This window comes from Mytilus trossulus, chromosome 9, assembly GCF_036588685.1.
Source record: "Mytilus trossulus isolate FHL-02 chromosome 9, PNRI_Mtr1.1.1.hap1, whole genome shotgun sequence".
In the NCBI taxonomy this organism is placed as follows: domain Eukaryota; kingdom Metazoa; phylum Mollusca; class Bivalvia; order Mytilida; family Mytilidae; genus Mytilus; species Mytilus trossulus.
This window is the reverse complement of record NC_086381.1, coordinates 81875369-81893622: the sequence shown is the minus strand read 5'-3', so window position 1 is coordinate 81893622 and position 18254 is coordinate 81875369. Positions and strand designations below refer to the sequence as shown.

The following is an 18254-nucleotide window of genomic DNA, read 5'->3' as shown; positions in this document are numbered from 1 at the left end:
AAACAATGTTACAAGGGGATGGCTCTGAAATTTTGAAAAAGCCGGCAGACATTATAAAATATGGCAACAAATCACCTTCTAATGTTAACAACTGTAATTCACTGGAACTGAAGATGGACAAATACTTGTGTTCACCAGAGAAAGTAAACATGGTTACCAAATCAAGTAAATCGTTGAGCTCCTCGATAATTGATGATTCCACTCTTTCACCAAAATCTACGGTCAGACCACCTGGTTTTGGTGGCAAGAATGATTTTTCTGTTGAAACTTCTTCAGACACTGTTCCTGCAAGTGGGCCCCCAATGGTTATACCACCTAATAGCTCTAACTTCAATGGATGTACAGAAAGTGTAAGAGACTTTAGGAAAACAGAAATCAACTCAAATCATGCTAACATTTTAAGCGGTTTCAATAAAGAATCAACTGTCCAAAAACCCCTGGAAGTTACTGGTTCAGGTTTCACCTTCAGTAAAACTTTATCATACAATCTACCTCAATCGAAAACGGCTGATTCAGCAACTTCAAATGTAGCTGTGGAACAGTGTAAGAAAGAAAAGAAGCCACCACTTTTGGCATTGCCCGTCATGGAGAAGACTAGACATCTTTCTCAGCCAAACTCCGGAAGGAAAGATATATTGCATGGAAAATTATCAGGATTTGATAGCAACTCACCAAGTCCAACAGAGGCAGAGAAGAAATGGCAGTTCTCATCTGGTCTACCAAATTTACCGCCAAGACTGCAGAAGAAAAGACGTAGTTTTGAGAACACCAGAGTGAATCATCCACCACTTTTATCTGAACCAAGTTGGGATGATGAAGTTGATGATTATGCTGAACCATTTGTTCCAAATTTTGACCCCAGGAGGCCTTTAGAATCTCATATTGGTAAACAATGTAAGTATTGCAAACAAGTTCAGAAAGAGGCTTTTTGGACTTGAGAAGACAAAGATGTAAAAGGTGTTTTAGAATTAATTATATGGGGGTTGGAAGGCACTGATGAAATTGAGAATGGAAATGGGGAATGTGTCAAAAAGACGAACACCATGAACAAAGAGCAGAAACAGCTCAAGGCTACTAATGCATGGTGGGATGAATTAAATATGACTTCAAATATCACCAATCCTATCAACATTTATTTCTGGAACAGCCTGAATCATGTATCTGAGAATACAAAATTCCTCTTTGACTTAAAACATAAACACTGCAGCTTGTAAACATAAAAAAAATGAAGATTTGATGAGACAACTCTTCACAGGAGATCAAATGACACAAAAAAAGTATAGGTCACTGTACATCCTTCAACAAAGCCAGTACCATATAGTCACATGTGTAGATTTTGTCATTTTATTATACAAAGGAAAAATATTAAGCACTTGAATATAATAAAAAAAAATAATATACATTGATATATGGCTTAATTTGAGTTGGAAAGTGGAAGGTGGGAATGCACAAAAACAGAAATAATCACAGTATTAGTTTGATATTCTAATAATTTAAACCGTCATATGGGAATATCTTTGTCTTATCTCAATAGCTGTTGACACTTTAGAAGAAATAACATTACCAGAGAAAAGAAAAACAGAAGATGTGAAAGTAGATGGAGAGAAAGAAAAACAGGAAGAGGATGAAGACTGGTGTCAGGTGAGAACTGCTTCCCTGTTTAAACAAAACACTATTTATTGATTTTTGTGTTTCAATGTTTTTTGTGTTAGATAATGTCCAGTGGCAAATATTTCATAAATGTTTGGGAATTGAGCAAATTAATCAATGAATGTAGGTTCTACATCCTTTTTGTGGAATAAGTAGGATATACGACAGACTAAAAAGGGTATCTTTTGGGTTGTGACAGATCAGAACAGCTACAACTATAGACACAACATAGAACACTTCTAAACATGGTCCATAATTCAACTGAAATAGGTTTTATCTGTTCTATCAGTATTATATAAAACAGAAAATTGTAAGGGTTTGTCTCGCCTACTTTTGCTGTAAAATCGCACACTCAACAAAAATGATGAAAACAATCAATAAACATATTCCTTTCAATACTATCTTTTGATTGTCAGAAGCTTCTGTCCAAGTTAGGTAAAAATCCAGGATAGTTTAAGAATCTTAAAAATGTTTTAAAAACTTTAATTGCAGACTGTATGTAATGTTAACTGAAAGAAAAACTGAGTACTTTTATAACATGTATAAGGAAAATACTGGAAAAATGGATTATTTTTTTACAAAATTTACTTATGGATATTATCTTATGATAAGAAACATGCTTCTGTCCAAGTTTGGTACAAATCCAGGATAGTTAAGAAAGTTATAAAATTTTTAAAAACTTTAACCACAAAGTGAATAATGTTTTATGGCAGACAAACTAAGTCCATTTATAAGTAAAATACAGAAAAATTGGAATTTTATTTTTCGAAATTTACTTCTGGATACTATCTTATGATCATAAACTAGCTTCTGTCCAAGTTTGGTAGAAATCCAAAAAAGTTCAAGTACGTTATTAAAATTTCAAAAACTTTAACCACAGAGTGAATATTTGTGGACAACGCTGACGGAATGCAGGATTGCTATGTCTCGCTTTTTCGACTAAAGTCGTAGGCTCGACAAGGCTATTGTTATTGTGATTTCATTATCAGAAAAAAAAAACCAGAAAATTTAATTTCACTGTTGTTTCACACACTCAGGACTATTCCATTAAAATATATGTGGGAGGCTAGGACAGGACTTTAAAAAATATCCTTACAACAAAAAACAATTTATTATATAATTTTGCATAATGGTAATAGACACATACTGAAAAAAGACCCATGACCCACATTCAATATTTAAACTTCCCTTCCTACCCTCCCACATACATTTTGATGGAAAAACCCTCAGGTGCAGGTGCTGTTATATTCACACAGCTGTGAAGTAATGGAATTTGTTTTCTTATTTATATTTTATTTGACTTTATAGCAAGACTTGAGATATAGGTGAGTTTTGAGTGTCACTTGCTTTGCAGTTTAGATTTGTAGTTAGTTCATAAACATGGATCATCTTTCAATCATTGAAATGTAAACATATTTCGTTTTCTTTTTCATCATGCTTCTTATAGGTACCACAAGAATATTAAAAAATAATTCCATGTTATATAGAATTATTTCTACAAAGTTCCAGCTTTTACATTTCAATTGTAATAATTGTACTGAGTGGAATAATTGTCTATGCTTATTTTGTATTCCTGGAAAAAAGTCTAAAACTGCAATTTAACCTACAAAATTGAAATGAGAAATGAAGATATATATAAGGGAGATAACACCATCACATTTCTACATTTATAAGGGAGATAACACCATCACATTTCTACATTTATAAGGGAGATAACACCATCACATTTCTACATGTTTGCACCCTTTATGCATTCCATCCTATCTGCTTGCTGTTGTAGAGAATATTGTGTACCCGAGTAAACTTGCTTTCTTATAATTATCTTGTATAAACTATACTTCAAACAATCTAAACACTGTAATATTGTTTTGATAACCTGGATGTTGTCTTTGTATAGTTTATGTATCTAATATAAAATTTAAGTTTAATTATTCATACTATTATTTTATTTTATTAATACATCTATAATACTGTGTCAATTCTGAGATTAGACTTGAATTATTCTATGACACTCTGTATCCATCACACTATGTTTTATGTCTCTTTTTGTAGTATTGTTTGCTGTAATAACACTTTGTTTAATCCTCATTTTCTCATTGACAAACATTGACAGGATGAAGGATATTAATAACTGTTCCTAAAAGGCAACAGAAATCAATGCTGGTACAGACAAGAACAATATTTCTGATTTTACTACTATATAAAAAAGAAGATGTGGTATGATTGCCAATGAGACAACTATTCACAAAAGACCAAAATGACACACACATTAACAACTATAGGTCACGGTACGGCCTTCAACAATGAGCAAAGCCCATACTGCATAGTCATTAACCTTTAAAAATAAGCTGGTTCAGAGGATCAGTAAGTTAACAAGGAATGATCTAGAATATATGAAACAAAGAAGACTTTACTAAAAATTTGAAGATGCATCTATTTAAATTAGTAAACATAAAAAACTGTATATAAATATAGAAACAAGGAGTAGTGAAATGATTGCCAATGAGGCAACTATCCATCGGTGTATACTGTTTAGATGCAAATAAATATAAGAAGATGTGGTATCAGTGTCAATGACTAGAAAAAGTCTTAAATCTCTTTATAATACATGTACATTAATCAAATTTGAATTTTTAGGTGACCAAAAAGAAAAGGAAAGAAACCAAACCATCAGATGTTAAGAAACCAGCTACTGCCAGTAGGATACGACACAAATCTGCAGCAGACAAGACAACCAAGAGCAATAACTTTGACAGACTTGTTCAGATGTTAATGGAAGTCTATACAGGACTTACAAGGTATTGTAAAATGGAAGCTTTGGCAGAACAGAAATTGGGCATCTCCTGTTTCCAACTTTGTATTGCATTTGTTGCAAATTTGAATGAGCAGTTTGATCAAAAGAACAAAAAATAATATGGAAAATTGAACTGAAACAAAAAGTCAAGATAACTAAAGGTTGGGGGGCAAAAAGTACATTTTAGTTTTTATTGGCAATGCTTAGAATGTTACGTCAGACACTCAAATAAATCCATGTGTTCGTAGATAGGTTTTTGTGTCCTGTTAAATTGTTCCATTTAAAGTTTTGGATTCTTACATACTTTTGATTTTTTAACCCTGTATGCGCTCATTGCCTATGTAAATTTTAAAATTGTTTATAATCCTGGTACTTTTGATAACTATTGTATGCACATTGAACGACAAATTTATGTGACGTATATAATTTTTCTGACGTCAGACACTTAAATCAATCCATGTGTTCGTAGATAGTAGGTGTTTTTGTGTCCTGTTAAATTGTTATACGATGATGACTGATGTACCCATATTTTGACTATTTTATTAATTGTGACTGTTTATTTAACGCATCATGTAAATGTAACGGAATTTGATGAGACTGTTATTAAAGTGAGAGGGTTAGCGCTATAGAACCAGGTTTAATCCACCATTTTCTACATTTGAAAATGCCTGTACCAAGTCAGGAATATGACAGTTCTTGTCCATTCGTTTTTGATGCGTTTTGTTTTTTGATTTTGCCATGTGATTATGGACTTTCCAAATTGATTTTCCTCTGAGTTCAGTATTTTTGTGATTTTACTTTTTAATTGATTATTTACTATAAATGATCATGCAATCTTTTTTATAAATTCACCACTTTTTGTAAAAGAAAATATAAACTAGTTGTGTCAAAGCGACATGAATGGCCTCGTCCCATAAAGTTGAAAAATCTGCAATTTCAACATAAACACATGTGGACACAAAATCTGTATAACTGTGATTTTCTATAATTTATCATAAGCCTGTAATTTCAGCAAAAATTAGCGGATCGGAACCAAACTTACACTTGATCTGTAACTCATCATGGTTAACTCACGTAGCAAAATTCAGCCCAATATCTGAAGGCGTTTAGAAAAAAAGTGTGCATAACTGTGAATTTCAACAATTTCTAAAAGTGCAAAGCCCCTAATTTTTTTTGCAAAAATTAGTGGAGTGGAGTGAAACTTAAATTTGATCTGTAACTCGTCATGGTTTACTCACATAGCAAAATTCAGCCCAATATCTGAAGGTGTTTAGAAAAAAAGTGTGTATAACTGTGATTTTCAACAATTTCTAAAAGTCCAAAGCCCATAATTTCGGCAAAAATGAGTGGAGCAGAAAGAAACTTAAACTTGATCTGTAACTGATCATGGTTATTAAACTCACATACCAAAAATTAGCCCAATATCTAGAAAAAACTCCATATAGTGGTTTGTTGATGAATGATGCAATGACGGAATTGTGGACAAGGGTAAAACTATATGGCACCGACAAATTCGTTGCAGGGCAGTAAAAAGTAGATGTGCATTGATTGCCAATGAGACAACTCTCCACCCAATACCAAAATGACACTTAAATTTAACATATTGTTTGTTTGCCTTTTACCGACCGACCGTATAAATTCGTCTGCCTGAAAATCTTTATTTGTATTTACCAGCAAGATTTTATTTTATTTTATTTTTTCGTTCCGACCAAAAAACTTATATTTGTATTTCCTGCTCAAAACATTTTTACCTGAATCCTCGGGTTTTATCTGTTATGTATAAGGTCCGGTCCGGTTGGTATCACCTGAGCGTTTGACATGAACACTTGCATTTGAAGTTTCAATGCATTTGTTTGAAATTGATGTCGAACGCTTCCTGAAATCATGATATGATGTACGTTACTCTGTACCTTTATACTTTAAGAGCAGGGTTCATTTACAAAAAAGTTCGTTTGATTCAAAATTATCAACGTGTGTACAAACTAATTTGTAAACGGACGTAACTGTGTTCTATGTTGGGATTGCCTTTTTATTTTTTAAAAAGGCACACACGAAATTTTTAACACTCTAGGGACTTTTTCTACTAGTAATGTATGACTTCCCGGACTTATCTTACCAGTACAAAGTTATCTCTTACAGAAAACCTTTCGGTAAGCGTACAAGGTACGTAGTACAGAATATGAGTGCAAGTTCAAACTCTTCAAAATTCCAGGCATATAAACGTTGAAGATATGCGGCACAGGTCTATATTTTAATATTTGAAAACAAAATAGTAGTGCATATGAATTAGCTTCACATTCTACGTGAAATTTTTTTTTCAAAACTTTTAAATAGTCCCAGAAACTTATTTGCAAAAACAAAACGGACCAAAATGACATTATGCAAATTTTGTATCTATAAAATAAAATATAGTACCTACCTGCCTACCCATGACAAATAATATACCGAGCCAAGTTATTTTATTGGGGAAAAAATAAAATATTTTACCTACCTACCTACCCTGTTTCAAAACATAGGGTCGGAAAAGGGCAAACAAACAATATTTTAATATAGGCCTTATAGGCCACTGTATTGCCTTCAAGAGTCGTTTTCTCTGTCTAGGTGTTAAACCACAATTGATTTTTCCCTATTAGTCTTTGTTAAATTGGCATTTTAAAAAAAAAATTGTCCAGTATTTATCTTTTTTTCAACCAAAGAAATACTTTGCATGAATAAAGTTTAATCCTTTCCAGTGCTACAGTGAAAATTTCGCAGTACAGTTCATTGCATATAAGAAAGTAACCATCACCCTATTTTTATACTGTTATTTACTGGTTACCTGCTTTGGTAACTATGTAACCTTAACTTTCCAAAATATTTTATAAGACCATCAAATAAAAAAGAGAATGATGCTTTCAGACACCCAACATACATGTTTATGACTCAGAAAAAATTAAGTGCATTGAGATGCAGGGTTAGTTTTCTTCAACTGTCAAAGTCAAGGGAATATCTTTTTAGACCTACTTTCGTATACAACTGGATGTGACGTACCATGATTTGGTAGTATTACAACTCTAACAACTTTTATAGAATAGATCTTTACAAATATCGCTAAATTATGAATAACATTTGTGAATAAATTAAAGATCTATCATCACCATGGATGGATGAAAAATACCAAATCCTTATTTATTTATATAGAAATAAATATGAAATTTTATCATGCCACATGCATACCAAAACAAACTTATTCAGTGCAAAATATATTAAAAAAGGAGACCATATAAACAGAAGTATATTAGATATCTTGTCTTCTTTGTATAATATGTATATCTTGATTACAGGTCACAGGTTATGGATGTTATTCAAGAGGTACGAGTGGTCAGGGGTGGACTCAGTGGTCTGACCGTTAAAGAAATCATGGAGATAGCCAGGACAGTTATAATAAAAAAATATGAACACAAAATGACAAATAACCAGGTTTGTGGAAGTAATAATGAACAAACGATATAAATTAAAGGAAATACCGTATATATAAATGTATATATAAATAAGACAACAACCAAGTGGCACAAATAAAGAAAAAATACCATAAACCTACTTTTTGCCCTCACAATAGATTAGTAGAATATGAAAATACCATAAACCTACCTTTTTGCCCTCACAATAGATTAGTAGAATATGAAAATACCATAAACCTACCTTTTTGCCCTCACAATAGATTAGTAGAATATGAAAATACCATAAACCTACCTTTTTGCCCTCACAATAGATTAGTAGAATATGAAAATACCATAAACCTACCTTTTTGCCCTCACAATAGATTAGTAGAATATGAAAATACCATAAACCTACCTTTTTGCCCTCACAATAGATTAGTAGAATATGAAAATACCATAAACCTACCTTTTTGCCCTCACAATAGATTAGTAGAATATGAAAATACCATAAACCTACCTTTTTGCCCTCACAATAGATTAGTAGAATATGAAAATACCATAAACCTACCTTTTTTCCCTCACAATAGATTAGTAGAATATGAAAATACCATAAACCTACCTTTTTGCCCTCACAATAGATTAGTAGAATATGAAAATACCATAAACCTACCTTTTTGCCCTCACAATAGATTAGTAGAATATGAAAATACCATAAACCTACCTTTTTCCCTCACAATAGATTAGTAGAATATGAAAATACCATAAACCTACCTTTTTCCCTCACAATAGATTAGTAGAATATGACAATACCATAAACCTACCTTTTTCCCTCACAATAGATTAGTAGAATATGACAATATCATAAACCTACCTTTTTCCCTCACAATAGATTAGTAGAATATGACAATACCATAAACCTACCTTTTGCCCTCAACCTACAATTTGCCTTCACAATAGATTAGTAGAATATAACAATCACCTAACCTTTTGCCCTTCATAATAGATTAGTAGAATATAACAATCACCTAACCTTTTGCCCTTCACAATAGATTAGTAGAATATAACAATCACCTAACCTTTTGCCCTTCACAATAGATTAGTAGAATATAACAATCACTTAACCTTTTGCCCTTCACAATAGATTAGTAGAATATAACAATCACCTAACCTTTTGCCCTTCACAATAGATTAGTAGAATATAACAATCACCTAACCTTTTGCCCTTCACAATAGATTAGTAGAATATGACAATCACTTAATTCTAAGGCATGGACCCTGAAAAGTTAGAAATTGTGGTGACCATAATTGTATTTCTTTTGATTTTAAATCCTGCATACAAATAGGAAAATACATTTTGATTTGGGTTCACAGAACTTAATAACAGTAACACATAGTAGGATCTTGAAAGCTTTTTACCTATAAATTAACATATGCATAACACTGAAACAAATAGTGTGCAAATAAAATATATAAGCAGTATATCTATATGACAACACACAGGTATCTTGAAATACAAATGTACATGCAAAGCTCTACTTACCTCTACATTTTAAGATTCTAAAAAATATATTGCAGCATTGAATGAATAAAATTGGTTGTTATTACATAATAGGACATATATAAAACATTTTGGTTCTCCGATACTGTACACAATTTGGAACACATTGACAATGTTTTCTTCCACAGTCAGAAGTTGGCTCTATCCAAGCCTATTTGTGAAGGAAAAAAATTGATTCAATATTGATGTCATTTTTTTATCTTAATTGAAAGTTTTTAGGTTTATTTTTAATATATGTTGGTATGTTATAAGGAGTTAAATGATTGTTCTTACTGTATTTATAAACAGAGACCTATGCAGGCATCAGATGTCAAAGGCAAGACATCAACAATGACTGGCAGGAGGAAGGCGGAGCTTCAAAATATTGCCACTGGTCATCCCTCCAATCAGGTCACCATGGAAACAGTTGAAGAGAGAGCCAATCGGATAAAAGTATACAATGCCATGAAGGCCAATCAAGCTTTACACACATCAGAAAAAATGATTGTAAGTGCTGTCTGACTAATTGCATTCAGTTGCATTGTAAGAAGTTAAAGACTCCTTATCAATTACTAGCCTACTTAAAGTTAGCCACCATCAACCTTTATTAATAGTAGTATTTGTAAGTTTGTTTTTCATACGAATATGCATCCATCTTATGAATCAATTCTTTGACGACTATTCATAGATATAAAGAAGATGAGGTATGAGTGTAAATGAGACAACTCTCCATCCAAGTCACAATGCTAAAAATTAAACAATTATAGGTTAAAGAAGGGCCTCCAACACCGAGCTTTGGCTATTAAACACCGAACAGCAAGCTAAAAAATAATGTTAAATCACAATATAGAAAGACACACTATGAAAATATCAATTGAAATGGCTTAACTCAATCAAAAGACACACCAACAATTACAAGCAAACATATTGTGAATGTGATATTACACACATTTAGGTAAATTCAGAAATTATTGCGAGGGTTTTATTATTGCGATAAATGCGAAATGCAATAATTTAAACTCGCATTTTAAAATGTTTTATATGAATAAAACAGGATTTTTCTAAAAATTGTAAAAATTAAAATTGCATTTAGGTCTAAAATGACAAAATCGCACTAATAGACATGATAAATGCACACTATAATTTCTGAATTTACAGAACCATAGGTTATTTTAAACATACATCATTGTTCCTTCAAATGCTGGAGATTTGTGTGTTGATCAAACTACAGACGTCGGACAGACTTCCTTCACCAAGAGTTCATATCTTGGGTTCTTAATAACAACCAAATTCATTTTGAACTGCTTTATCGAACCCTAGTTCAGAATATAACAGGGTTGATACTTTGTCAGGACAAAACCATGAGACTGGAAAATATTGAATCTGTATTTGGTGCTATGGTGTAATATGAATTATTTATTACCTCAAAAGATACAAGATGGACATTCAAATTCATAAGTTGAAAACAAACTGACACCATAACTAAAAAAGAAAAGGACTGACAAACAATAGTACATAAAAGACAATATAGAAAACTAAGGAACGAGCTACACAAACTCCACCAAATTTTTGGGTTGATCTTAGGTGTTCCAGAAAGTAAGCGGATCATGTTCCACCAGTGGCACCCGTCCTGTTGCTTCATGTCCATTTAAGAAAAAGGGAGGGGATTTTAGTTACGACATTAGGCACATATACACTATTACTTGGGAAACGGATATTCCATAACCAACTCATGATGGCATCCATAAAATTTATGAAGGGATGAATTCAGCTTCACCATTTGGAACACACTGTTTGATAGTTTCATTAAGAGCAGTAATTCCTCTATTAAGGAAATCATGATAAGAAAGACAATCCTGAGAACATTGTATCAATAAGGAGGTAGATAATCTGGTTGCATGATTGTCTGTTAAATAAAATATGTTAATTTGGACATCTACCATTTGGACATCTACCATCTGGACAAGATGGTTGACATATTTATTGTGCTTCACTTTTGTGGGGGGTAAGAAGCTATTGAAATAAATCATTTTTTCCAGATTCATGGATATGAATAAAATAAGGTGTGGTATATTTAAGTAATGATTGTCATATTTTTTCTGTCTATGAAGAAATAACATTAAAAATGTGGTGCACACTGAATAACGTGCGTAGCGGGTTATTTAACAGTGTGCACCACATTTTTTATGTTATTTGGAATAGACAGAAAAAATATTACAGTCTTTTCTTATAATTTAATTCCAAATTCCATTTTAAACCGTAGAAAACCTTGAAAAAACGTTAATGACGTCACGGTCACATGACTAAATTATGTCTATGGACTCATAACAAAATAACGTCAGCCAATCAAAAGACGCTTTACATCCAAAATTAAATTATATAACAATGTGACAACATCTCAAAGACATCTTAAAATTAACATGTGGTCTTTACAAATCAACATGTGGTCTTTATAAAACATGAGTGTCTATAAAATATATTGAGCTCTAATCAGTGGGACATCAAGAGATCAACATACATGGTTTTCATAAAACATCATTGTCTATAAAATATGTTAAGCTCCAATAATTCAGTCTGGGGAAAATAAACATTGAATAAAAAATAATGTATTTTTGTGTAATTGTAGGATGATGAAGATGATATATGTGTGATTTGCCATGATGAGTTGTCGTATGGAGAGACTAAGATGTTAGACTGTAAACATGAGTTTCATACTGAGGTCAGTCATAGTGTAAAATACATGTAATCACTTTATGGGCTAACATGGTTAATTCTCAAATTCTTGTATCTAAAAGAAAGAAGCACACAGACCTGTCTAGTTTTCCTTTATTTTGATGTATTGTACATATATGGGTTAATCCTGATGTATTGTTTGTCACTGGACATGGTCATCCATCTATTTTCATCCAATGTGTGAAATTTTTGTTGCATTTTTGGTGTAGGAAGCTCGACATAGGGATAGTGATCCGGCTACGGCGGCGTTAGCGAACTTTTTAAAAGCTTTATATTTTAGAAGTTGGAAGACCTGGATGCTTCATACTTTGTATATAGATGCCTCAACTAATCCTATATCTGTGTTTGTCTTGTTTATAACCTATTGAATTTAGAGATTAAATACTTGAAATTCGAACGAACAGGACGAGGAAGTATTTTTAAAATTTGTTACAATTTGTAACGTCCAATGGTTATATAAACTTGTTGTATTTTTGTAGTACATCAATGAATTAAAGTTCTTTTGGTAGGTAAAGACTTTTCAATTGTATTTTTAAACTGATTGTATATTTTGTAGTGCATCAGTAAGTGGGTATATGAAAGAGAAAGAACCTGCCCAACATGTAGGGGGCATGCCTTGTTTGAAGATGACTTTCCCAAGCTGGGAAACTAAAAATAGCGTATGTTCTGCAGAAAAAGAGCAGAGGTGAAAGGTCAAGCTATGAATCCAGACCTGTGGAGAAAGTTCGTGCAATATGCTGTTTCTGAAGACGGTGGCCAAGATAGGTTGTCATATTAATGTTTCAAAAAGTTAACCATGGTCTGTCAGTTTATAGAATTATGTAGAATGTTATGGGGTAAAGGTTTAAACAGTTTTCAAACTGATAAAGAATCGTGCATGATGCTGAGTGTAAAAGTTTGAAAGATCTCTCATCCACTGATATATAATTATGCAGAAATAATGTCAAAACAATTTATAAAAGATTTTAAAGCCTCTCTCTCTCTTTCTTCTATTATGTATAAATAATGTTGATATAATTTTGAATTGTAAAGATTCTTTCTCTCTCCTTTGATATATAATTATGTAGAAATAATGTTAATACAGTTTTAAAGATTCACTTTTTCATCCCCACAAGTTGAAAATTATGGGAATTGTAATTTTCAACAATAAAGTTTAAAGGTTTTCTTCACAACTGTTAAAAAAACCATTCACAACTGTTCAAAAATTATTGGGAATGTTAAGAATGAAATTTGAAAGTAAATTTTGTTTAAGAATATTTGATAGATGTGAATGATGGTAACAGAAAAAAGATAAAGGGAGACGTATATTTTGACTGTAATTTGTATGGAAGTAGTTTAATTGATCGCTTACTTACATGCTTTGGTTCTTTTTGTTAAAATACCAACCATTTTGTGTTCACAACTATATTATCTTTTTGTTTACATATCAGATTATTTGTAAGAAGTGTGTTACCTCTAACTCTTTGTAAAGTTGATGACTATGTGACATATCTGTTGTAACTGGTGACAAATAATCTTTTACAATTCAAGTTCATGATTAAGTTAACAAATATTTCATGGCCCATTGCAATGTATTATATATAGATCTGATAAGTTGGTACTGAGGATAAATATATGACTTGTGTTGCTTCTATGGAGAAAATGATATCCACTGTTTTTGTATATGTAATAATTTTGCACACTTTATCTGGTTTGATACAAAAAAAGTGTAAATGTGTATTAAAAAGTATTTACATTTTTGACAAAGTATGTGCTATTTGTTTTCTATTGAAGTAATAGTTGTTTATTGCCTGACTTTTTAGCATTATGTTAAGTTGGAATTCTGATATTTTATTTTGTACTCATTGTTTTTCTTTTCTTCAGTGATGTTTATAGACACATACACTTTGCTTTTTAGTGCTAGTCAAAACCTCTCTTAGTTTTAATACCCCTTTTGAAGGATATTATAACTATCTTATTGCTTTAAAACATATAATTAAAAAAAAAATTGACCAATAGACATATAATGTTAAAGATCTGGAGCTATAATTAATGGCAAAAAAAAGTTTTTTCATAACAGTTTCTTGTGTATAATTCGGAGTTTAGTATGACGTCCATTATCACTGTACCAGTATACATATTTTTAAGGGGCCAGTTGAAGGACTCCTATGGGTGCGGGAGTTTCTCACTTCATTGAAGACCCATTGGCAGCCTTCAACCGTTGTCTGCTCTATGGTCGGGTTGTTGTCCCTTTGACACATACCCCATTTCCTTTCTCAAATTGATGTTCTTCTTTTTTTAGGTTAAGACTTTTATTTAACATATCTAGTTCTTGCATATATTAAATTATTGTATTGAGATAAGATGGTTGTGTTATCCGTTTCATTTTGTGAATCATTAAATATAGTAATTATCTAAAATGATAATGAGAAAATGTTTGAGCCAGCTTTTATTGATAGACATCAGAAAAAAACTTTCATGAAAAGAAAATCTCATATTAAATTATTCCATCTAATTTCATTAATAATGGTAACTTGATACCCTTTTTCAGAATTTGTTTGTTTTTATGGGCATTATGTTTTCTGGTTAGTGGCTCCAGGTTAAAGTTTTTGGTCAAGGTAGTTTTTGATTCAGTTGAAGTTTAATCAACTTGAAACTTAGTACTCATGTTCCCTATGATATGATTTTTCTAATTTTAATGCCAAATCAGAGATTTCCCCCCAGTTTTATGGTCCACTAAACACAGAAAATGATAGTGCAGATGGGGCATCTGTGTACTGTTGACACATTCTTGTTTCATATTTATTTTGTCTGTGGGCTCTGTCCAGACTTTTCTGTAAATATCAATCTATTTAAAATCAGGAAAGAATGAATTAAGAAGACATACAGATTAGAAAACAATGAAATTTAACAATTGTAAAATTGCACAGAAGTGAGACATAAGTCAACTGTTTATGGATACACAGCTTAATCTTAGACATAAGAGAAATTGATTCATTATTTTATACTGTATTTTCAGAATTTTTTGCGAGATTTTTATTATTACAGAAAAATGTGACACAGTACTAATAATAAAGCACTTTTTACAATCCAGATTATGATAATGAATATTATTATACTTCACGTTAAAATGCCATATTTTGATTGGCTAATACGAGGGTGTCATTTTACTCTATCACATAGCTGAGAGGGTGACAATTTTTTTGAATGTTACCCTCTTGTCTCAACCAATCAAAAATCGACAATTTAAAGGACAATGGATTGAATTTACATCAAGTAGTTGAATACAATGCTTAAGTTTGACGTTTTGGATCAAATTTTATTATTTAACTGTCAAAATAAAAAAAAAAACATCTTGTTGTTTATTTCTAATACTCGTAACGTTGTTATGTACGTGACGTCATAGAAAATCCTTTTGAAATAAAATTTATCTGTAAAAGACAAAAATGGTAGGACGTTCAGTATAATAAATTAAATAACACATAGCTGAGAGGGTGATAGAGCAGATTGGTACCCCTTGAAAAAGCATTGTCAACCTTGGCTTCGCCGCGGTTGACAATGTTTTCTCGGGGTACCAATCTGCTCTATCACCCTCTCAGCTATGTGTTATTTATATAATGTCACATTGATAATTTACCATGCCATATTGTAGAAAATTTTCATATATTACAATTTATTTATGTCACAATAATGAACCATCTGAAATGTGTAAGGGAAAACATTTGTATAAAAAATTTTGTTTTAAAAAGTGTCATTGTTGTATTATTTTTTTTTATGTTTCTACATCAAGAAGATGAGTTTTATTATGTTAAAGTTTGAACCAGTGACCTTTTTTTGGCAAGTTTTTGCCTTGTGTCAGTGTTCTTAAATTGATTTTTTTTTTTTACATTTTTTGTGTGGCTTAAATACAATGTTAAGTATATTTCAAAGTAAGCTTAAATTTATGGATAAAAATGTGTTGGGTCTAACAGCTATCTGTCTGTCTGTACAAGAGATGGGACAAATCACTTCACTGCCATTAATTGGTTCTTTTATTGATTGAAATTAACTTAAACCTATTCCCTCAAAAAATAGTAATATACGGTTATTGCATGAATATTGGGGAATATTGTCCCGAGTGGAATTTTATTTTGCACGAGCTTGTGAGTGCAATATATGTTCTACGAGGGACAATATTCCCCAATATTCATGCAATAACTCCTTTATTGTATAGCAATATAATATTTGAAAGTAAAAATTGGTTTAAACTGAAGATTTGTTGTTGATGACGTCATAAATTTTGAAGATTTATTGCACGCTAACTTTAGGTTACTTTCTGTGGGAAATATTAAATTGCTATACAATAATATGATTTCCATTATTAAATTAATAATTGCACTCTATTTTATTTCTTTTTGTCATCAGTTATGAATAAATTTGCTGAAATTATTTGAGTAAACTTTTTAAGGTGGGACATAAAAGGACAAATATCTCTCCAACAGCCTTAGATTTCTTGTTTCTGATTTTTATTAAAAACTTATTTTACAATGTCATTTTTAAGATTTAATAAAAAGCAGGAGGACTTAGAATTCTTGAAGTGGTAGATCCTTAACATTTTAACCAGTCTTAATCTAAATATTCAATGACAACAAAAAGTGTAAACTGATTAGATAACCAAGGCACTTTAAGATTTCAAACTTTTAATTGGACTGGACAAAAATTATAGTTTGCACATGCTTTAAAACTAAATTAAGTGTATCATTCCTATCAAGTCAATCATCCCAAAATTTAGCTGATTAGTTCTTATTCAACAGTGCCACAATTAAAAAATATTTTGGTTTGCCCAAACCCTACCCAAAGGTTTAGACAGTGGGTAGGTAGGTAGCATTTTCTTTTTTTTTTCTTTCAAAAAGAGAAATTGAAGTATCGGGTGTTTATTAGTCTTCATGCCTATCTGATTAAAAAAAACCTTTCTACAATCAGGACAGGAAAAGAATTTGAGGAGGCAGCTTTTTTTATGGGTAGGTAGTGTTTGGGCAAACAAACCTATTCTTTTTTATGGGCCAGTGTGATTTGTAAAGACGAGTTTAACTGTTAAAATAGCCAGAGAGGTTATTCTTTCTATTCATATCAAAATTATATGATAGGATATTATATAAAGATATCTTATTAAAAGCTGACAGGTATTTCTACCTCTTATTAATAAAATTAAATGATGGGTGATCTTGAGTGTAAGTACATGATGTTAATGTGGCCAAAAGGATGTATATTTTGTTAATATTGTTACACATGTTTATAAACTTTATATAGAAAACTATGATTTATTTCTTCATTTCGCTGACAAATCCATCAGAACTATCACCTTAAAGATGACAGCTAATTATAGTCGTTTAAATTGTCGACAAAGGAATAATTTCAGTAAGGGCCATATTTGGCCCAAGATTATGAAATTGAATGGTACAAGACAAAATATGTTTTAAGTTGTCCTGAAAACGCGTGAGAAAGTGAATTAGAACTACTTGTGTCAAAGTTTTATTCTAATGCGTTGATTTCGACAAAATTGGCATGATTTCAACCAAATTTAGGACCATGAAACATAGATTGCAGGCGTTGACAAACTAAATAGTCAAGTCAAACATGCAAAATGTCATAACAAACCTTGTGTTTAAAGAATTTTTTTTGTTGACGTATGCACTCTATGTTTCCTGTCCAATAATCCATGCAAAATTTACAAATTTAATTTGATTTTTCGTGGAATATATAAATGAGTACTGTTTGTGACGTCATCAGCAAAATGCAGGAACGTATTTTTTCAACAAAAAGGCTCATTTCCGATCTAGTCAATGTATAATCTATGATTCATTGTGATATTGGTCCATAAATCCTTATTTACTTATTTACTGTAAAAAATAAGGCCAATTTAGGGCGTTATCAAACCTTCTCCTTTGAGAATAGTTCTTTAAATCTTTCATAGGCTTGAAAGACTTATAAACAACTAGACTGTATTTCAGTAATTGACTGATTATAGAAAAGAAGATGTGGTATGATGGCCAATGAGACAACTTACCACAAGAGACAAAATGACACATAAATTAACAACCATATGGACTTCAACAATGAGCAAAGCCCTCAGAGCATAGTCAGTTATAAAAGGCCATGAAAT

At 31.5% G+C, this 18254-nt stretch overlaps 1 protein-coding gene across 1 annotated transcript; it reads left to right on the top strand.

Moving 5' to 3' along the window:
• The first annotated feature begins 555 nt into the window (after positions 1-555).
• LOC134683458 (E3 ubiquitin-protein ligase TTC3-like) lies at positions 556-16664 on the top strand. The gene is made up of 7 exons (XM_063542757.1): positions 556-894; positions 1535-1641; positions 4288-4448; positions 7768-7903; positions 9710-9907; positions 12027-12119; positions 12690-16664. The coding sequence occupies exons 1-7, from the start codon at positions 585-587 to the stop codon at positions 12783-12785; spliced, it is 1101 nt and encodes a 366-aa protein (XP_063398827.1). The 5' UTR covers positions 556-584; the 3' UTR covers positions 12786-16664.
• Positions 16665-18254: the final 1590 nt, after the last annotated feature.

Excerpts from the sequence above, each read along its gene's own strand:
- LOC134683458 (XM_063542757.1), top strand. The coding sequence starts at position 585 with ATGGAGAAGACTAGACATCTTTCTCAGCCAAACTCCGGAAGGAAAGAT. Across the intron at positions 4,449-7,767 it reads GTCTATACAGGACTTACAAG|GTCACAGGTTATGGATGTTA; the intron begins GTATTGTAAAAT and ends TCTTGATTACAG. Across the intron at positions 7,904-9,709 it reads ACAAAATGACAAATAACCAG|AGACCTATGCAGGCATCAGA; the intron begins GTTTGTGGAAGT and ends ATTTATAAACAG.